The sequence below is a fragment of the Mandrillus leucophaeus genome, unplaced genomic scaffold, assembly GCF_000951045.1.
Source record: "Mandrillus leucophaeus isolate KB7577 unplaced genomic scaffold, Mleu.le_1.0 Scaffold1337, whole genome shotgun sequence".
Taxonomy (NCBI): Eukaryota; Metazoa; Chordata; class Mammalia; order Primates; family Cercopithecidae; genus Mandrillus; species Mandrillus leucophaeus.
The window spans coordinates 691969-715125 of record NW_012101296.1 but is presented as its reverse complement, the minus strand read 5'-3'; the positions used below and the strand labels follow the sequence as shown (position 1 = coordinate 715125).

Sequence of the window (23157 nt, the reverse complement as noted above, 5' to 3'; positions counted from 1 at the left end):
TGTCATCTTAACTCTTTCCTTAACTTCTTACTTACCTAACTTTGGAAAGGAAATATAGAATACAATTGTCTTAAAGAAACTTAGGGTTGTATAGTTGCAGTATATAAAAATAGCTAAAAACAAAATATACATTATTAAAAAGCAATTAAGTCAATATAGTTTATTTTCAAAAATTAGCCAGGCATGGTGGTACATGCCTGTAGTCCCAGCTACTCAGGGAGGCTGAGGCAGGAGAATTGCTTGAACATGGGAGGTGGAGGTTGCAGTGAGCCAAGATCACACCACTGCACTCCAGCCTGGACGACAGAGCAAGACTCCGTCTCAAAAAAAAAAAAAAGCAATACAGTGTATTCAATTAGACAAATGTTTATTGAGTAATACTATGTGCCTATCCTATCACTTTGCCGGTGGGGGAAAAGGTTATGTGGTCCATGACTTGAATAAGCCAATAGACACCTCTGTTTCAAGTTACGATGGAGTAACAACTACCAGATTTACACTCCTGTCTCAAACAACCAGCAAACCAGATAAAAGATATGAAGCTACAGTTTTCAGACATTAGATAATGAGGCAGCACAGATGGCAGTCCCTAACAGAAGGGAAACAAAGTAGGTAAGGCCTGCAGTGCCATCAGCTTACACATGAAGACTTCTGGCTATAGCACAAGGAAGAAGATCATAAGCAGAATCTGGCTGTCTTACAAAGTTGAGTAGACAACATTCGTAAATCAGAGAGGCCAGTGTGGCTACAATTTGTGGAGAGAAGGCAGTAGCACAGAAAAAGCTCTGAAGAACTCCAGAAAGAACTCCTTGGGTCTTTGGCTGAGTACTGGTCTGTATTGTGTGAGAGGAAACAACCCAAAAGCTGAACCACTGGAAAGAGAAGGCAGAATAATTTCAAGAGATCACACAAGGCTGGGAAAAACTCTGTGTTCCTTACAGCCAGAGTGGAAGGATCTTCTAATACCTGGGCATCAAGTAGAGTACTTAGAATACTTATTGCCTCAGTAATGGGGCCAAATTAGCCCTAAACAAAAGAGTGTTCTGGTCACACTTAAAAATATCAAGCCTCTGAAACAACAAAGAATTTTTGAGTAACTTAACTTTGTCCCAGAATAAGGCTTAAAAATATTTAAAGAAATACAAATAAACAAACAAAAAGAACCAGCACCCAAAATGTAAAGTTCATGTCTAGAAACAATCAAAAATCATCTAGCAGACAAAGAAGCAGGAAAATACAATCCCAAAAAAGCAGAAAAATCAATAAACAGAAACAGACTCAGAAATGAAAGATGACAGAATTAGTACACAAGGATATTAAAGCAGACGTTACAAATATAACCTATCTAACATTCAAGTAGATAGAGGAAGCATGAACATGCTAAGGAGAAACACGGAAGATATAAAAAAGACCCAAATCCAACTTCTAGAGATGAAAATACACTTCTCAGATGAAAAACACAGGATGGGATAAAAAGCAGATTAGACAATGCAGAAGAAAATTAGCGATGTTGAAGACAAAACTATATAAACTAAAACAGAAACAGACTGAAAAATAAACATTTTTTTTATTTTTGTGAACTTAGAAATTCAAGCAGCATATAATATACATGTCCTCAAAGTCTCAGAAGGTGATGGGTACAGGAAAACAGAAAAAAAAAAAAAATCTGAAGAAATAAAGACCAAAAATTTCACAAATATAATAAAAACTATAAATCTACAGATCTAAGCAGCTCAATGAAAACTAAGTTAAGAAACATAAAGAACACTACACCAAGGAACACCAGAAACTGCTGAAAACGTGATAAAGAGAAAGATCTTAATAACCAGCCAGAAAAAAAGAGAAACAATCAGTACCGAGGAACAAATATAACAATCACAGCATACTACTTATTGGAAAAAATGCAAGCTAAAAGATAGTAGAGCAATACCTTCAAAGTATGGGGGTTAAAAACTGCCAAACTAGAGCTCTAAAGTAAAAATATTTTTCACAAAGACTAAAGAAAGTTATATTCAGACATACAAAGTTGAAAGAATTCATGGCCAGCACTATTAGAAATGTTAAAGGAAATCCTTCAGAATAGAAAAAAAATGAAATGTGATGGAAATGTGAATCTGTACAAAAAGATGAAAAGCACCAAAAGTATGATGATAAATATCAAAAATTACTTTTTCTTATTTTTTCAAGCTCTTTAAAAGATAACTGATTATTTAAAGCAAAAGTAAAGACAATGTATTTGGGGTTTATAAAATACACAAATATAAAATATACGAAAATCATACATTTCAGTGATCAGAAACAGTCAGTGATCAGAAATATCAAGCTGAGAGGACAACGCACAGGACAAGAAACTTCTCATTTGAAAAAAACTGGTACAATTCCCACTAGTACAAAAATTATCTAGATTAAGGTTAATCTAGAATATTTATTAATATATTAAAACAAAGCATATGCCTGAACATTTGAGAAAGAGTTCAAGACAGCACTTATTGCGGGTCCAAAATGGAGAAATTCAATACAGTCTTTAAATCAGAGGTTTCCAAGGTTAATACACAAACCTTTCTTCTACATTGATGCTTCTGACAGTCACGCATCTTAACACACTTAGTTTCACACAGATAAGGTTTATGACAAGGCATTCGTTTCGTATGCTTTCCACAGCGACAATGCTTTTCCACTTCCTGGAAGAATAAAATAAATGCTATTAAAATTATTTTTGTTAATATTTTCTCCTCACATTGCACCTTTTACAATTATTAAAACATAAAGAACAAAAATTTTAACACTAAATTTGTATAACAAACTGTACCAAAAACCAATTTGAATTTCCTAAAACATTTACTTATATCTTACTTTGCTCTAAAAAGGACTTCATATAAATTTGTTATTAAATTTAGAAAACTAATATTAAATAGTAAAAAAAAAAAAAAAAAAAACCACTTCCATTTCATTACAACCATAACATCGGCAACTCTTGTCTCAGTAAAGCCAAAACAACTAAATTACCTAGTAAGCTAACTTGTGGACTTGGTACTCTGGTCAAAACCAAAATGACATATACAACTTTAAAGTCTCAAGTCTAGACCTCTACTGAAGTCTTGAACACTCGAAGTCATCCATGAGGGCTGGGATCAACTTCTTATGAACTCCAGTTAATGTTGATATTTTGACCTACTCTTGTTATAATGAATATTCTGAATGGCATCTAAAATGAGGAATCCTTTCCAGAAGGTTTTCAATTTACATCGCCAAGATTCATCAGAGGAATCACTATCTATGGCAGCTATAGCCTTAGGAAATGTATTTCTTAAAAAATAGAACTTGAAAGTCAAAATTATTCCTTGATCCATGGGCTGCAGAATGGATATTGTGTTAGCAGACATGGCATAAAAGCATTCATCTCTTTATACACCGCAATCGGAGCTCGTGGGTGACCAGGTGCATTGTCAATGAGCAGTAATATTTTGAAAAGAAAATTTCCTGATCAGTGAGTCTCAAGAGTGGGCTTATAACCATGCCATAAAGCTGTGCTGTCAATAGATGTGCTGTCATTTAGGCTTTGTTGTTCCATTTACAGAGCATAAGCAGACTAGGTTCAGCAAAATTTATAAGACCCCTACAATTTTTGAAATAGTAAATGAGCATTGGCTTCAATTATGAGCTACACTAATGAGCTACATTATCAATTAATGAGCAATTAAGGAGCTACATTAGCCCTTAAGAAGAAAGTCAGCCTATTCTTTGATGCTTTGAAGCTTTAACTGTGAAAGTCCTATATGGTATCTTCTTCCAGTAGAAGGCTATTTCATCTCACTTGAAAATCTTTTCTTTAATGTAGCCACCTTCATCAATTACCTTAGCTAGATCATCTGGATAACCTGACAGCTTCTACATCAACACTTGCTGCTTCACCTTGCACCTTTATATTATGAACAGGGCTTCTTTCCTTAAACCTCATGAACCAACCTCTGCTAGTTTCAAACTTTTCTTGTGCACCTTCCTCACCTCTCTCAGCCTTCACAGAATTGAAGTTAGGGCCTTGCTTTGGAGTAGGCTTTGGCTTAAGGTAATATTATAGTTCCTTTGATCTTCTTTGTAGACCTCTAAATCTTCCTCCTTATCATCAATAAGGCTGTTTCACTTTCTTATCATTCCTGTATTCACTGCAGTAGCAATTTCAATTTCCTTCAAGAACTTTTCCTTTGCATTCACAACATGGCTAATTGATGCAAGAGACCTTTCAGCCTATTTCAGCTTTCAACTTGCCTCCCTCACTAGCTTAACCATCTCTAGCTTTTGATTTAAATGAGAAATGTGCGACTCTTCCTTTCACTTGAACATTTACAAAAGCCACTGTAGGGTTATTAATTGGCCTAATTTCAATATTGTTGTCTCTCAGGGAATAGGAAGGCCCAAGGAGAGGGAAAGAGAATGGGGAACGACTGGTCAGTAGAGCAGTCAGAACACACACACAACATGTAACCATTAAATTCACTGTCTAATATGGGCATGGTTTGCAGCACCCCCAATCAATCACAATACTAACATCAAAGATCACTGACCACAGGCTATCATATCAGATATAATGATAATGAAAAAGTCTGAAATAGTGCAAGAATTACCAAATATGACACAGAGATATGAGCACATACTGTTGGAAAAATGGAGCTGAAAGATTTGTTTTACAAAGGCTTACCATAAATCTTCAATTTATTAAAAACACAGTATTGGCAAGGCACAATAAAGTGAAATGCAATAAAACATGGTATGTCTGTACTCTCCCGCTTCTTACCCTAATATTAGGTCACTAAATTCATATAGATCATGACACAGATGTATATGAAAATAAGTAATAGAAAACAACCACAGGACAATCTCATTTGATATATTATGATAGGTAGTTCGTAAAAGTAATTATTACACAAGATGACTAACCTGTCTACATGTTTCACAGGGACCTCGGTGACAACGCTGTGAACATCTATGAATTCCACATTCAAGTACTTTGTCACAACTGTCTCCACAAGTTGGTACATCTTCTGTACAAGGCAAAGAAAATCCTAAAAACAGACAAAAAGTCAATGTTAATAATAAGATACATTATTATTAAACATCAACAAGATGCTATGTTCTTCAGGCTCCCTAAGGAATGCTGGCACTTTCAGACTATAAATTTTTGTATCCACATAATCATTGGGAAAAATTAACTTTAATGAAAATAATCCCTAATATTTGTTAAGCTTATGGTTTTTAAAAAGAAATTTGACACGTTACCATCCTCAAGAAACACATTTTTAAGGGCTATCTCCTTCAGAAATAGTTATCTAAAGAAATGAGTCAAGACTACATAAATCATTCATGAATTTTCCTAATTTAAAAATTTGTTTTAAAAAATTTGCTCTGAACTACCCCACAAAGACAAAAAGAAAGATGTAGACTTTAAAACACTATAAAACTCAGGACAGGCGCAGTGGCTCACACTTATAATCCTAGCACTTTGGGAGGCCGAGACAGGAGGATTACTTGAGGCCAGGAGTTCGCGGCCAACCTGGGTAACATAGGAAGAGCCTATCTCTACAAAAATTTTTTAAAATGAGCCAGCCATGGTGGCAGGTGCCTGTATTCCCAGCTACTGAGAAGGCTGAGGCAGGAGGATCACTTGAGCCCAGGAGTCTGAGACTGCAGTGAGCTAGAATCACACCACTGCACTCCAGCCTGGGCAACAGAATGAAACCACCTCTCTTAAAAAACTGCAACAAGTACAAAATTATAAAACTCACCTTTAACATAAACATATTGTGACAAGTATTAGAAGCAGTCTTATACATATGATGCTGTTATTTGTGGGGAGTCAAAGAAGCTGACTCAAAGTGCTATCCTACTATGCCTTTACCTGAAAGCAGCCTAAAATAAACTCACCTATAACCTATTACATAATAATGACAATAGCACAGCCTCTGCTATTATCAAACCCCACCAGAGTGGTACATTTGTTATAAATGATGTACTTACATTGACACATCATAATCACCCAAAGCTCATAGTTTATATAAGGGTTCACTCATGGTGTTGTATATTTTATAGGTTTGGACAAATGTATAACAACATATATTCACCATTACAGTATCACACGGAGGAGTTTCCCTACCCTGAAAATCTTCTATGTCTCTCCTATTCATCTCTCTCTCTCCCCCCAACCCCTGGAAGCCATTGATCACCACAGTTTGGACCTTTCCAGAATGTCATAGTTGGAGGCTTAAATTTTGTAGCTTTTTCAGACTGGCTTCTTTCATTTAGTAATATGCACTTAAGTTTCCTGGAGCACGTCTTTTGAATGTCTTTTCATGGCTTGATAGCTCATTTCCTATATATAAAAAAAATAAGTCTTACTTGATTTCTGACATGGACAGAACCTTTTCCCAGATCGAGGACATTCTCCACAAGCACCAACATGGCAAACTTGCTCACATGTGTGATTACCACATGGCAGTGTTTTTCCACATACCTAAAATAAAATGCAATAAACACTAATGATTTAAAAGTTAACAAAAAGGACTTCATACAAGACACAATCTATTTTTCAATCACAAATAAACAACTGCTTATGTCCCTCATATTATTTTACTTTATATTTTATACAGGTGTCATACATATGTGTATATATAGGTAAATATATACATAGGTATATATAGGTACATATACATATATATAGGTACATATATACATACGTTTACACACACATATATTTCCTATGCACCAAAAAGTATATTTTAAAAATGCAATACAGAAAAAAACTACATGCAGCTTCATATGGCCTTTCACGAACAAGGAGTTCTAAGTGGCACTAAAACCATGCCAATTCTAGGACAAGCAACCTATAAAACCAATCTTACTTCCTCAATTTGATTAATTCAAGAAGCAGAGAGGGGTGCTGGTTGAAGAGAGGGGAAAGAGAAGAACGGGACAAGAGCTAGCGAGAAAGAGTACAAATGTACTGAATCCAAAATTCAATAAATACCTATTACTTTGAAAAAAATTTTTCCTCTAATAATTAAAAATGATATTAAATTTAAGAGTAGTTTCTTAAAACATGATATAATTCACCTGAGTTGCTATTCTTCCTTGCCTTTTATCCAACTAAACCTGATTAGCCTTGCTGCTTTCTAGGTTGTCTATGCTTTGTGTATTCTTTAATACCCACCCCTCGAAATGCATATAAACTTACTTGATCACAGTGCCATAGTGGACTTGCACAACTTCTTTCAGCTACTTTTTTGCCACAGACACACTTTTGTCTACTAACTCTTGGACAAGGTTGACAGCTTCCTAAAACCACAACGATAAATTAGCACAGAAATTGACTTTTGCTAAGTCAGAAAAATCTAATGGGTATGGCCTTTTACCTGCATGACAAGGATTTTCACACTTATGTTGCCCACAAAGCAACTTCCGTCCACATGGCAGCTGACAAGACCATTCCTTGGCACTGCACCTACGAGGGATAGGTTTTGCTTTCTTACAGTAACAAGTAGTTGTGACCATCTTTGGACAAGGAGGACAGGGACCTAGAATTCAGTAAAAGCAAAAAAAAAAAAAAAAAAAAAAAAACTAAAGTCAGAAACTAAAACTTTCCATTTCCACACCTATCAATAATTTCTAGAACTTTCTTTACTGATACTTGACAAAAGGCAATAACTTTCAATATTTTCTCATGGCAAACTTCAATTGTGAATTCAACTTTTACAATTTTTTTTTTTTTTGCCTCAACATAAGAAGAAATAATCACCCACAAACAATTAAAAATGCAATATATAACTCACCTGGATGACAGAGGAGTAAACATTTATGGCCACAAGAAGGTTTAAATTCACGCTCACATACTTGGCCGCATGAATGAGGCACAAGCCACGGATCTAAAGGTGGATCTTCCACTTTTCCACAATAGCAATAGTACCTACTAGGTGTTTCAGATCGTTTGTACTCAAACCTACATTTTGGACTACAAAGAAGAATAAATTATTAAAGCTAACTTCGCCTTTAAAAGCAACATGAGAGACAGAAATATAAACGAACTTAGTAACAGAGTATATTCTGTTAAACTAGTTTTATGTTAAGAAACTCTGCTCCATCTTTGTGTTAGTAAAAAAAACAAGATCTTATTAAAATCTATTTCAACCATATAGAACAGCACTGCACAATATAATGTGCTGAGATGATGAAACAGTTTTATACTGGGATCGTCCAATACAGTAGCAATTAGCCACATACTGTGAGCACTTGAAACGTGGCTAGTGCTTACAACTGAGGAAGGAATCAAATTTCTTATTTTATAATTTCTGAATATTGAAATAGCTACATGTGGCCAGTTACCATGAATTAAACAGCACATATCCAGAATACAGCTACAAAAAGAAAGTAACATTAGTTTTCTACTAACTACCTGAACTTTATTCTTTTTTTTTTTTTTTTTATACTTTAAGTTCTAGGGTACATGTGCATAACGTGCAGGTTTGTTACATATGTATACTTGTGCCATGTTGGTGTGCTGTACCCATCAACTCGTCAGCACCCATCAACTCGTCATTTACATCAGGTATAACTCCCAATGCAATCCCTCCCCACTCCCCCCTCCCCATGATAGGCCCCGGTGTATGATGTTTCCCTTCCCGAGTCCAGGTGATCTCATTGAACTTTATTCTTGAGAAATTCACTCTGCTTTTCATAAAGCTCAACTTTTTAAGTTTTGTTTTGTGGATTACAAATAAACAAAATATATTAGCAACAGCAAACAGAAGAGAGAAGTCAGGTTATAGACAGGCAATACCACAAGAAACATGACTACAATTTAGAATTAAGGGGAAATAAACTTGAAAATAAAGAATTTCATAATTCACAACATCTAGCACAAAAAAATATAATTCTTTTTCTTTTTTCTTTTTTGAGACAGAGTCTCACTCTGTCACCCAGGCTGGAGTATAGTGGCGCAATCTCATCTCACTGCAACCTCTGCCTCCTAGGTACAAAAAATTCTTGTGCCTCAGTGTCCTAAGTAGCTGGGACTACAGGTGTGCGCCACTACGCCCAGCTAATTTTTTGTATTTTTAGTAGATTCGGGGTTTTTGCCATATTGGCCAGGAGTTGAAACTCCTGACCTCAAGTGATTCACCAGCCTTGGCCTCCCAAAGTGCTGGGATTACAGGCATGAGCCACTGTGCCCAGCCCAAAAAAAGATATAATTTGAATGTGCCTAAGTCAAAGAAAAGTTCAAGTACCATGAAAGGCTTTAAACTTCCATCATTAAAATAAATAAATTTTGGTAGTAGAAGTATTAACCTTCAGCTCTATCAGAAATGTACTTGTAGATCATCATAGATGACTTCATTCTCAAAAGACGCTTTAACCTTATCTCCCAGACAAATGAGTATAGTTAGTACATTACATGGGAACAAGTTTCATATTAACATTTAAATTTCTTTTGTATCATATACAAAATATTTTCATTGTCATAAGAATATGTTCGGTTTCCAAATAAATGCCACATAAATATTCAAAATAACCAAAAGATATTTGTTCTTGTAATAAAAAATCAAAAACAAAATACTAAGTTCATCTGTCTCTGGAATAAATAACTGGCACTTTATTGGAAGAGTTCAATTTTTTTTTATTAAAAGTATTTACTATTCCTTTAAGCTAGTGTGGAGGGGGATATGTATTTTTAATAAGCGTGGGTATGGATGACTAACAGGCAACTCAACATACCTTAACACTGCCCATCAGCACTGAAACTGAACTGGCCCAGTGAGGGTAATATATGCAAATGTATGAGTTTTATTTTAAAATGGGATAACAACAATGAAATGTAATTATGCTAGATCTTATTCATTAAAAAGTAGTATCTTAGTAGAAACCTGTAGTTTAAATTTTTTACTTCCATAAAATAACTTAAAATTATTAACATTTTACCAAGTTCTAGCTCCATCTTGATGAGGATTAAACAAAATGGGTTCTTAACCAGAACGGTCATTTATTTTCTTAAAAAAATATGAAATATGGAACACAAAGTATATAGCACAGCTGATTAAACTGTTGTTCCTTTTAAATTAGAAGTAACAGTACATTTTTTTTTAATTGATCCTTTCTTTCTCTATGGCAAAATGACTACTTAAAACAGAAGTGAGGGTAAAAAAATATATACGTAAGGTTTAAATCTCTAAACTAACAAGCTGGAACACCTGGCTTAATTCCGTACCTATTAAACACTAAAAGTCCTCCACCACAAGTAAATAATATGCAGGAGCAAAACAAATATACTTTGAAATGTTTGAAACAGTTTTCAAAAAGTGTGCATTCAATGAAAAGAAAAATAACATTTCTAAAAGCAAGGTCAAAAAACATAACTCAGATGAAAGAATAGCAAAAGCACTGAATTTAAAAGTAAGAAATCCTAGGTTTCAAATTTTGGCTCCACTACTTAAGAGTGAGGAGCGTGAAATCATCTCCCTTCAATTAACTTCAATATCCCCATTGGTAACAGGAAAATAAAATCTCTCACAGATTGCTGAGAATTATTTTTACATACTCTTCTAAAAGTCACCAGCATGTCTAAATGTTTTTTAAAAACTACACCACTGGCCAGATGCGGTGACTCACGCCTGTAATTTCAACACTTTGAGGGGCCAAGGTGTGTAGATCACATGAGGCCAGAAGTTCAAGACCAGCCTGGCCAACACGGTGAAACCCCATCTCTACTAAAAATACAAAACTTAGCCGGACATGGTGGCGGGCACCTGTAATCCCACCTACTCTGGAGGCTGAGACAGGAGAATCGCTTGAACCGTACAGGCAGTGGCTGCAGTGAGCCGAGATCACACCACTATACTCCAGCCTGGGCAACACAGCAAAACTGTCTCAAAAAAATAAAAATTTAAATTTAAAAAAAAAAAAAACTCAAAATTTTAAACATAAAATTAGTTACTAAAGTTACAAAACGTGACCATACAGAGCCCCTGAAGCTTATGCTTCATTACTTTGACAGTCAATCTACCTCTCTGGACAGCCAACATGAATAAGTTTCTTGTTGTCTTTACTTAGCAGAGATATAAAATTTGACTCTCCAACTCTTTCTGGAAATATAACAAAAGTTCTCAAGACCAAATAATCATCAATAATAAGCAAAACTAATAAATGTAAAAAAATAATGATATTGTATATTATACACCTGCAGTTTTGAGATTTGGGAGGATAAAACTGGGAATCTTATAATCAAAATACATTAAATGATAGTCTTGTACAAGGTAATAATAATGCATTCTCATAGAATTCTGGACAAGAAGATCACAATTATGAATGATTCTCGGTCCTACAGAAAACTGAAAGTCCTTTCAAAGGATAATTAAGGAACTGTTTTGCAGAGGAAAAATTAAGTCTGGATGATTTATTAGTTATATAAATTCAAATTGAAAAAAACCAGCCTTTATCAAGGTTCCATATATTTAAACACCAAATGACTAATTAAAGGCCCAACATAGATATTGAAACCACCAATAAAGCAACGTAGAATCTACAATTTTCATTTATTCTACAAATTTAATAATCCAACTAGGCCAGGCGCAGTGGCATGCCAGCCTAGTTGGCACTTTGGGATTTTTTGGGATGGGTCACCTGAGGTCAGGAGTTCAAGACCACCCTGGCCGACATGGTAAAACCCTGTCTCTACTAAAAATACAAAAAATTAGCCAGGCGTAGTGATGGGTGCCTATAATCCCAGCTACTCAGGAGGCTGAGACAGGAGAATCTCTTGAACCCAGGAGGTGGAGGTTGCAGTGAGCCAAGATCACCATTGCACTCCAGCCTGTGTGACAAGAGTAAAACTCCATCTGAAAATAATTATAATAATCCAACTAACTAGAAAAATTTACCAAGGCCAGGGATAATCTCTCTTTCCAAAATCATCATCAGTCACAGAAGATACAAGAAACTCGCTGTCTTTAGCCCACTTCTGGATACAGGGCATGTGAAATATACAGAAACATCCCGAACAGCTCCAAACCTAAGACAAAGGTATCAGAAGTTAATATATGTTAATTTTTCTTTGTTAATTGTAAAATAATTTAAAATGAGTATCACACTAAACTACTTTCAAGAGCTACCTAAGGATTAAAGAAAAAAGGTCTTTCCTTCCAGTATAACAGAACTGTTTCATGGGAAATGCATTTAAAGTAGAATATGTTAAAGAAAATTATTATTAATCACACAGATTCATTCAGCTAGAAATAATTACTGCTAACATTCTGGACAGTCTCCAAATTTATATATATTTTTTTCATACTTTTAAAAAATAAGGTCATACTATAATAACTGAAATGTAATTTTATAGTCTTTCTTATAAGCATATTTATAGCTATACATTACATCATGTAGACGTAGGTACTTAAATTTCTTGTTGTTGGATGGTTATTTCCAAGTATAAATAATACTACGAAAGAATCCTTAAACATAAATATGCACATATATATCTACATAGCCCTTTTGTTACATAAAACCTGTTAGTCTAACACCTAACTAATGCTAAATGTTAAAAATTAGGTAATCAAAAACTAAGAATATACATAATTTAAAAGCTTAAGAATAATACTAAATTCATTTTTAAAACCTGCCAAATACTTTGATAAAACTGATAAAAATCAGTTCCCCTTTCCTTATAACATTTTACAACTGTTCGAGAAAATCAGATATGTAGCATATTGCATGAGCTAACAACAGCATTAAACAGCCAACTTCTTAGTTTGGGTTATCCTCAAAGCAGTATCTGAGATAAGAACTTGGATGCAGGAGTAAGGGGACTAGACGGGAAAAAGAAATGCCAATGAATGGCATATTGTTGAGCTGATTACCACTAAGGGCCACAGAAGCTCAATCCTACAGGGGACCATCTGCAGAACCATGTAAAACATGCCTTGGACTGCCCAGCCCCAACTGCTAATGATAAGGAGGTTGGGGCATTCACCTACAAAGTCCCTGTGGTGCAATGTTGCTGCAAGGGGCTTTAACTCTCCAGTGCTTCTGCACTATAGCCATGTACTAGCTAAGTCAATTTCCAAGAAGAAAATTCAGAGGTGGAAAAAATGCACACACACAGCAAGTGTTTAAAGTGGGTTTGTATCTGCATGCAGAAATTATGCATTCCCTGTAGCTGAAATCAGAGTAAACCAACTAGATGTGACTCTAGGCACAAAAGGAATCTATATCTGATATACTCTTCTATCCAACCAGAGCATGTTAAATTTCTGATTCACTCTACATGACCAAACTATTTCATCTGACTTGATTTGCTTTCTCTAGGCAATGCTGCTATAATAGTAGTGAATTAATCTAAGGTCTAAATGTTGAGTCTTTCATATTCAGTAATCACTTCTTAATTGCTTCATTAATGCCCTTTTAAATTTACATATAGATATTTTTATCACTAGGCCATAGCTCCTCCAAGGACATGAGTTTTGTCCAAATCTCTCTCCCCACTGACCCTCTCCCCACTGACCCTCACCACTTCCCAAAATGCCTTTAACACAGGATACGCTAACTAATTAAGCCATAAGTGTTACTGCCAAGTTCTACTTTCTTGAAGATAGGGACCGTATCTTTTTCCAAACCCAATAAAAGTAGTAAAATATAGTACATTTTAACATTTCACTTTTGTGGGAATCTATAAAGTACAGATGCTAAAAATGTTCTATCAAATCAACACTTGCATTAAAACTGAAGACAACTAAGTTATTTCAATAGTGCTAAGAATACTGGATACTCATTTAGTGGTAATTTTTTAAAAATTATATATTTTAAAATGAAGATCAATTCATATACAAAATTTTCAACTGAAGTATTTTTAAACAAAAGTAAATAAAAGAATAAATCATTAAATATTATAAGTGCAAACTAAGATATTTTGGGGAGATACATTAATATAAATAAGGAGAAAAACTTACTGCTTGGTTTCTCTTCACCGAAGCAATACAAATTAAGCATGTCATAGCCCCTGCTTGAAAAGCTTCATTTACATATTGTTTTGTTCGCTCTAATTCACGTGTATCTCCATCTGGAAATTTAAAGATTGAAAATCTCACCCTAAACAACATCTGAAAATAACACAAACTCACTAATAGCACCACATTACGTAAGAACTGTCTAGCACTATCAATTGCTCAAAATATAGCTGTAAAACAAGAAGTTTTTTTAAAAAAGTAACCAATGAGCTGTCAAGAGGTAACAAAGTCTGTGTATTAAATCTTGTATACATGGTTCAAAATCAGCACCTCAGCTCTCTCTCTCAGTTATACTTACTTTTTTGGCTGTTAAAATTCTCAACAAATTTGGTGGAGGCAGAGCCATAAGCAAGAGCTGGAAGATGTAAAGTCTTAAGGAAAAGCAAAGTGTGAAAGAAAGCCTAAACTAATTAGTAGAGTCATTTAGCATAAATATAAGCACAGATGTGAGTGAGTGGGGGTGTGTGTGTGTGTGTGTGTGTGTGAATTTAGTAGGTGTATTCTTAATAAAAACTTGTTGATGAAAAGACCCTGAGGTTTTTACAGTACGATAACCACATCTCATGAAATATGTTCACTATTTCTGCTTAAGAAGGCAGAATAAGCTTTTTAGAAAAAACAGTACCAGACGTTATTTTCTTTGAGTAATTACTGAGTGCTTATTTGCTAGACACTGTACTATTAGTACTTCAATAGGATTAAATGAGCTATTATCTTCATTTTACAAATGAGAAAACTGAGGCACAAAAGAATTAACTTCAGTTTGCCTACAAAGTGAACCCTCTTAACCTCTACGCTACACTGCAGTGAGCAGTTACTGCAGAAAGATCCAACAAATAACAAGTAACAGCAAAATGAAAAATAGAACAAGTCACCTAAAGCACAAATGACAATAAAAGGGCAATAATCTGAGTCACTTTAGTATGAGAAAAATAAGCCTGCATGGCTTTAGAACAATAAAGATATGTTCAATAGAGGTTGACTGAGTCTTCAAAAAAAAGTAGATTAAAACATAAACTAACATAAGTACAGAACTTATCATGGTAATAACGTGGTTCAAGCCAAAATTTAAGTTGCCAAAAAGAAAAATGACATAAATAGGACATGTGGCTAATTCTTTACTTTCTAAAATCATCTGAGCAAACACAGCACTTACAAAAGCTTGGCCTACCATAAAATAAATGTGATTTAGGACATTAAACAAAATAAACACAAACATACTCTCAAAAGTATAAATTATTATAAAATTATTAAAGACAATTGCTTTATTTTAAACAAACATTGTAGTATTTTAAAAAATCCTTAAGAGCAGAATAATAATATGGGGTGTCTATTTTGCTTTTCAACTAAGCTGGCATTAACAGATACAAAACATTTTAAATTTCATCTAATTTAACAGCTAACTCAAAAAACAGTATTTAAGAAGAAGACAGAACAGACTTTTACAAAATAAAAACTAACCTTATATTTTAAAAATTTATGTAAGATTTCTTTGAAACATTTAAAGTTTGGCTGCATCAATAAAATGTACTGCCCAGCACTTCACAGTGGATAGCATGGCATTTGAAGTCATGCATTTTAAAAAGATCACTCTGGCAACTAAAGAAAAATGAGTATGTGGAGGCCAAGACTGAAAGCAGGAAGTACCCGTTAAGAGGTAGTTACAGCAGATAAAGCAAAAAATGAGCTTGAGCAAGTTACCTAATGTGTCTCAGTTTTCTCATCTGTAAAATTAGTAACAGTTATCTACCTCACAATTATTATATGGATTTAATCCACATTAAGCAGCTGTAAAGGCTTAAACTAGGCAGTAACAGTACACAGGCAGAGTAAGGGTAGATTTAAGAAATTTAGGAAGTAAAACTTAGGAGGACTTGGTGACAATGAGATTGTATCAGTTTTAAAAGCTGATGTTCATGTCAAGATTCAGAACGCAGAGTGCTGTGTCTGCTGAGCTGTCTGACATGGGCAGAGGGAGAATTGCAGTAAACAACATGCATATGCCATCTCTGCTCCCAGATGTCTGGATTGGGAGGGTGACTGAGAAAACTGTAGTGCTATTAAGATAAAGAACACAAAAGAATAAAAAAGTTCTCTTTCAACAGCAGTTTGATGTGTCCATGCATCAGCAAGATAGAGATACTCATCAGGAAGTTGGCCATGCAAGTCCGAAATTTGAGAGAAGAATCACAAAAATGCAAAGGCTGTGCTCAAATAAAAATGAACTCCTTTGGTAAAGTCCTGGTCTTCAATTCAATAATGTTAAGGTGGGAACCATCCCATTACTCTGGCATGTATGTTCTTAAATCAAGTGATCAGATTTTCTTACATTGGTAGAGGCAAAGGAATGGGAATCAAATACTAATGGATTTTATACAAAACACAGCATAAAAAATTACCATAACACTGTAAGACTAAAAGCAGATTAAAAATTAATAAAACTTACAAATGACAAATGTTTTCTACATGCTAGACTGAAAGACATTATTGCATTTCCTGTTGTAAAATAAAATCTGACTCTATCTAGAACGGTTCAAGCAAAGTCCTCTCAAAGCAGAAAACTTCTTATTTTCTATAAAGTCCTTTAGAAACAAGAAACCCTCTAACCTTAGAATTACTTTTTATCAATTCTTACCTTGCCAAACTAGACTTCTCAGTCTAACTTCCTAATCTTAATTCCTTAGCAGTTATGGTAAATTCCTTAGAAACCTACTCGATGATGTGCAACTATCTTCATGATCCTATCAGTATACTCAGGCAACTACCTAATCACCAAGGTTATGGGTTGGGAAGGAAAGGGTGAAATACATAAATCCTTCTGTCTGAAGACTTGAATAACTCTCAGCCAGGCACAGTGGCTCACGCCTGCCACTTTGGGAAGCTGAGGTGGGAGAATTTCCTGTAGCCAGGAATTCAAGACCAGTCCTGGCAACACAGGAAAACCCTGTCTCTACAAAAAAATTCTAAAAAAATTAGCCAGGCATGGTGGTGTGCGCTTGCAGTACCAGCTACTTGGGAGGCTAAAGCAGGAGGGTCACTTGAGCTCGGTAGTTCAAGATTGTAGGGAGCTATGATCACACCACTGCACTCCAGCCTGGGCAATAGAAGAAGACTGTCTCCAAAAAAAAAAAAAAAGACTAACTCTCATGCTCTTTATTTGCCTTTATGCTAACTCATGCTCAAACTCTGTTATGCTTCTGATTCTGTTGTACCAACAGTCCTGAATCCTGGCATCACTGGCCTTATACTTCTCATGAAAGCACAATATAATAACTAAGGAACACATTAGTATAGAGTAGAAGAGAGCTTAGGATGTGGGGCCTTATGATCAAGGGAAGACATGACTGAAAAAAGAAACAAATTTTTTAAAAGAAAGCAGCAGCTATGATAGAAAATCTCTAATAATCAAGCCACAAAATACATTAAACATTCCAGCAAACAGATACACAGCACAGACTACACAACAGGCACTACCATAAGCACTACGGTACTTACACATAGTGATTCATTTCATCCTAACAACTCTAAGGTACTTAGTGTCACTATACCCATTTTACAAAAGAAGAAACCGAGCCCCTAAGATGCTAAGCAATATGTCAAACATCCTACAGCCAAGTAGCAAAGCCAAGAATCAAACCATGGCAATCTGGCTCAAATGTCAATGTTCTTAACTGCTGTACAACGCTGCTTTTCCCCCATAAACAGGTACAAAAGTAACTATCTAAGCTCCTCAGAATTTTCCTGCTTTTACAGAGAAGATGCAATCATCCCAGTAATGGCTCTAAAGCTAAGTAAACTAGGTTTAAACCCAGCTCTCCCAATTACTAATTGTGTAACTCTAGGAAAGTCACCTCTTCTCTGTAGAATTGTTTCCCAAAATATTTCTAAGGTTTTTCCTGGTTTTAACAGTATACTAAAGTAAGAAAAAGAACCAAACAAGGGTATGAATATATATTACTAATAAAAGGTAAATAAACAATATGACATTTCTATAAATATATTAATAAATGTTGACATTACATCCAAAATACTACTTCTTTTTTTTTTTTAATTGAGACAGTCTTGCTCTGTCTCCCAGGCTGGAGTGCAGTGGCACGATCTTGGCTCACTGCAACCTTCACCTCCCAGGTTCAAGCAATTCTCCTGCCTCAGCCTCCTGAGTAGCTGGGATTACAGGTGTGCACCACCACGCCCAGCTAATTTTTTTGTATTTGTAGTAGAGACGGGGTTTCACCATGTTGGCCAGGCTGGTCTCAAACTCCTGACCTCGAGTGATCCCCCCGCCTTGGCTTCCCAAAGTGCTGGGGTTATAGGCATGAGCCACTGTGCCGGCCTACATGCAAGAATATTTCCAATAATAATTTTAAAGTATAAAAGGCAGAAAGTTTGACAATATTTACATTTAAAATAATCTATTTTTACACTTAATACTAAAGTGGTACACAGCAACATCACTTTGGCCCGTTCTCACATAAACATATGTGGCTTTAAGAGCAACCAGATATAAACCACAGATAACACGAATGTACATGTCAAACCTGAGGGAATTTAGGTTTTTCTTTTTTTTAAGGTATGGCTAGGTGCAGCACATGCCTGTAGTCTCAGCTACTCAGGAAGCTGAGGCAGGAGGATCACTTGAGCCCAGGAGATCGAGGCTGCAGTGAACTATGATTGTACCACTGCAGTCCAGCCTGGGCAACAGGATAAGACCCCAGCTCTAAAAATAAATACATCAGATGTTGTAAATAAGATATAAAATAAGGAAATAAAGAATTAAAAAGACTTCAAAACACATTTAACATGATGAAAAAAATGAATAGATTGAGGGGGTACACAAAGTCCTCTAGTTAAATTAAATCATCAAAACCAGAAAAAAACTTGCCCCAGTTTGTTGCTCCAGAGCTTTAGCAGCCCCATCCAAGCTTTCTACTGAAATGCCAATTAAATACATACAAAGGCCTCCCAAGGCTATAAAAGAGCCACTGCCATTCTATTTGCTTTATACAAAAATTAGTATTACACAATATATAACTCAAATACCAAAGTGTACAAAAATTCAACTCTAGAACATACAGTGCTCGTCTTAAGACATAACATCTATTCCATGTAGAACAAAGGCATTAACCAAAAAAATGTCAGGAATACAGTTTCATTGACGTCAAAGGTCAAAATTTAGATGATCAGTACCTGTCTGAGTAGTGTATGTTATAAACGTATTTGCAACTATTTTTCCTTGTTTTCCTTCAAAATCTTCATCTCCTTCTTCAGATGAAGAGCTAAAGTGTTCTTCAACAAGTTTTCTGGCTGCAGCTTGGTTAGCTTTCTTGATTTCTTCAAATTTTTTCTGAGATGTTAGCTCTGTTTAAAAGAAAAAAGTTTCATTTCTGCAAAACAATCTCTCAAAAAGAAAAGCATAATGTGCTATCATTTTACAACATGCATTTCAAAGTCACCTTTGGAGCATTCTATCTTCCTGTAATCCATGAGAAAAGTATTTTGAAATTCCTTGACACACAAATAAAGAGGATACCACAACAAAAACTTTCACTTTTGTAAATATCCTGCTAAAATGCAGCAAATTTTTATGAAAACGGTGATTAACAAATCAAGAAAAACATATGAAAATACAATAGAATTATCAAAATACTGGTGATCAACTTCAAAATAAGGACTAACAAAAATTAAGATGTTTTAAAGTACATTGTGCACAATAATTTTTAAGAAGTGAGGAAACATGTCCACAGTGAGCACATAAAGAATCAGGGAAGGTAGGTACTTCAAACTACCACCTTCTGAACAACAGGTAGGATAGGACAGGACAGTCCAGTCCAGTGCAGCCCAGTCCCACGAAAGAGTTTGTATCAGCAGTACTCACTATACACCTACTATATTTATAATCGGCTTCTTAGGTCAAGAACTTTTTGCCTTTAGTATTGACTTTTTGTGATCACAAAAAAAATAAACATTTTACGTTAATCCACACAAAATACTAACATGGAAAACATGTTTCTTCCAACTTCATTCCAAAAAGAATGTTAATTTTGGATTTGTTCTTCCACTATTTAGCACTATCTGTACTTCTCATTTTGTTACTTGATTAATCATGCAAAACAAAATCAGATTACTTCACTGCACATACTCCCAAAGAAGCTTCAAACTTCTTGAGAGCAAGGACCACGGGGATTTTCTTCAAGCACTAAGTGTTAATAAGCTCTTATGGACAGCAAACACAGTTTAAGAAGGGAGCCATACACCTGCAGAATTGATCTGAGTTCATGAATTCCCATCTTGAGAGGATTTTAAATTTACTGATTGACTATTTTAAAATTCACATTGTACTTGAAACTGATGAGCCACTACCAAGAGAAGCTCTCTTATCTTAGGTGGTATATTCATACTTGATTATGTTCCCTCATGAAACATTTTCCTTTTCTTATTGTAGCCAGTTTGGTTAGGGGTTATTAACAAAACAAACTGAGTATTTCAAGTAAACCAGGACCAAAATGTATATGATGCTTCCCTAGCAATCTTTGAGTACTGGGAAAAAAGAACTGGCTATGAGATATATAACTCGAAACTTGTCATAAAAGAGATGATAAATGTCATTAATCTATGGGAAATTAGCACTTAAAAGACATAAGAAAAAAGGCTGAATTGGACAGAGATAATGAGAACATTCATAACCTGATAAATGTATTCATCTAACATCATCTCAAGGTAAAGACAAGTTGACAGCGCAACCTTCTCACGTATTATTTCTTACAGCCAAATCTCAACTATCCAGGTAGAGAATGCTTGTTTTCATTCTACCCACAAGATCTAAGAAAGTTTACCAAACCTGTTCACACGTCTCCATATTGCATACCTTATCATTACCACCATTAACTGCATGCTAAGACAATACCACCTACGTTTAAAATTAGCCTAGGAGAAAAATCACTGATACTCAATTCTGCTACCCACCCAAAAATATGTATCCTGAAATGCATTCCAAACACAAAAATAAAATGATTTCAGGGATTATTCCCTCGGCCCCATGCACAACCGTAAGTGCTCCCTGGCTCCACGAAAACATGGTCTCGGATGAAAGGTATTGCTATATCGGAGGCAACACCAGATATATCTACAGAAGGACATGGAATTTGTAAATAGGAATTACAGTCAAGGAAGGTATCAAAAGCTCAAGTGCTTACAAGGAATAGAAAAGTCAAGAAACAAAGGCAAAGGTAAAGATGACAAATGACACCTGGCTCCAGAAATGAGAGAGAATGTGAGATGGAGTGCCCAAGTCCAATCTAAATGGGATTTCTGTGACTCAGCTGAGCTGACTGTTGCCATGCACAAAGATACTAAAGCCACAAGGTTGTTAACCAGATTTTTAAAAACGACAAACAAACGCTGACAACCAATCCACATATAAAACTGTGTTAACCAAACAACACTATAGACCAAATCAGAACACCGGGCCACACTTTACAACTTATGGTCTGGAGATTCAAGCAGGCAAGAGTGGAGGGAAGGAACAAAGGTAATACCACCTAAAATTAAGATGAAAGAGGTGCGATGGAAATCTACCTAGAGTGCCGAAAAGAGCTGCCACCTGAAAGGCTGGAGAAGTGGGCCGGATAACAAACTCCCGAAGGAGGGGAAAAGCAGTGAAAGAGAGAAGGCGAGGGCGGAGGCGGTCCTGACTAGCAACTGCCTTAGGAGGCATCCAGGTGAGCCCGCGGGCGGGAGCCATTCTCACCGCTGGCTGCGGGAGTCTGCAGGGCTTGGGATCCCGCTGGGCTGTGCCTGCTCCCTGCAGCCGCCGAGGTCGCGACTCCTCCGGGACTGGCGCCAAAAGGAACGGCGCCCACCGACCCCTTCTCTCGCCCTCCTCCGGCGCCGCGGAGATGGATTCCATTTCCTGAGGGGGCGGCAGTGGCCCGTCCCCGGGCTCGGCCTCGGCCACCGGCCACCTGGCGCCCGGAAGCTTCCATCCCTGCAGAGGAGAAAAAAAAAAAGAGTGGAAGGAGGTGAGCGCAGCGAGGACCGAGGCGAAGGAGGAGAGAGTCGGTGCGGAAACCCCGTATGAGGGACCGAGTGAGGAAGGTTCCTGCAGGACCGGCACCGAGTTTCAGGAGGTCGCGGCCCTGCCTTTACCGGAGGGCGAGTCCCCGCCAAGCCCGGGCTTTGGAGATGGACCAAAGAGGCGAGGGAGGACTAGGCAGAGAAATAAACCGCGGAGCAAGGAGCACACAGTGCCCAAGACGGAAAGCCGGAGGAGAAGTGGAAAGCGCCTACTCAGCCTCTGGGGGAGTGTAGTAGGGGAAGAGTCACAGACTGACCCTGCGGCTCCTGCCGGGAACCAACCGCAGCGGTAGACCCCACTGAAAGCTACGTCTCCTTACCGACGGCGCTCGCCCCAACAGACTACAACTCCCAGAAGCCCTCGCCCGCGGTCCGGCGACTGCGTGGCAGCACGGGCCGCTTCCTTATCCGGAAAAGTGCGGGGGTTGGGCGTGAGGGGAACCCCAAGCGCCTGCGCTGGCCTCTGAAAACTACAACTCCCGGCGTGCTCTGGGGCTAGGGAGGGGTCGAAGGTCATAGGGGCGGACGATGGTGGAGGTGGGCGGGTCCGGAGGGTCTAGTGACTCCCCAATTTGCTTCTGCTTCTGCAGGACTGCCCTAAACCCAGCTGGGTATGAGGATTTCATGGCTCTGTCCCAATTGGCTCTCTGTCATATTTTATTATCCTTGCCTTTGGGCTTGCGGATGGCAGGAGGTGTCAATATAAAATAATCAAAAGCGCAAAGTTTGAGGATAGCCCACCTTAGAAACACCGACTCCTAGGAAAGCAGTCAGCCTTCCGAGGTAGAGATTTAAGATTTCGTTTATGTAGGCAGAAACGGAGACGTTTTTAGGAGGATTACAACATTTTCTCATACAAGGTTAGCGAATAGTTACAACAATTTGCTTATAGACAGTATTTCTTTTGGGAAGGGTACGTTTAACGTTTTTCATAAAGGATTTTCTTCCATCTGATCTAAGCAAACCAGGGCAACAAAGCAGAACTTAATCTATAAGGATCATTAAGAAGGCAGGAAGTTTTTGTCCTTAACTCGTTTAATTCTCT

At 36.7% G+C, this 23157-nt stretch overlaps 1 protein-coding gene and 1 long non-coding RNA gene across 4 annotated transcripts in view; one reads left to right on the top strand and one right to left on the bottom strand.

The window, feature by feature from the left end:
- LOC105534350 overlaps nt 1-5120 on the top strand; it is a 64110-nt gene extending 58990 nt beyond the window's left edge. Inside the window, exon 3 of the long non-coding RNA XR_001005256.1 lies at nt 4955-5120. This is a non-coding gene — a long non-coding RNA (uncharacterized LOC105534350). The remainder of the gene's footprint in view (nt 1-4954) is intronic.
- The window catches only part of NFXL1 (nuclear transcription factor, X-box binding-like 1), a 67666-nt gene extending 45180 nt beyond the window's left edge, over nt 1-22486 (bottom strand). Inside the window, exons 1-11 of one of the 3 annotated variants that reach the window (XM_011973060.1) lie at nt 22433-22486; nt 21787-22023; nt 19227-19397; nt 13983-14092; nt 11919-12049; nt 7821-7999; nt 7404-7565; nt 7226-7326; nt 6391-6505; nt 4936-5060; nt 2559-2681 (exon numbers count right to left, since the gene is read on the bottom strand). In XM_011973060.1, the coding sequence (XP_011828450.1) occupies nt 2559-2681; nt 4936-5060; nt 6391-6505; nt 7226-7326; nt 7404-7565; nt 7821-7999; nt 11919-12049; nt 13983-14092; nt 19227-19397; nt 21787-22021 (1452 nt within the window). In that variant the 5' untranslated portion in view covers nt 22022-22023; nt 22433-22486. Of the gene's footprint in view, nt 1-2558; nt 2682-4935; nt 5061-6390; nt 6506-7225; nt 7327-7403; nt 7566-7820; nt 8000-11918; nt 12050-13982; nt 14093-19226; nt 19398-21786; nt 22024-22184 lie in introns of all 3 variants that reach the window. The other 2 variants (XM_011973058.1, XM_011973059.1) reach the window with 2 other exon arrangements.
- Nucleotides 22487-23157: the final 671 nt, after the last annotated feature.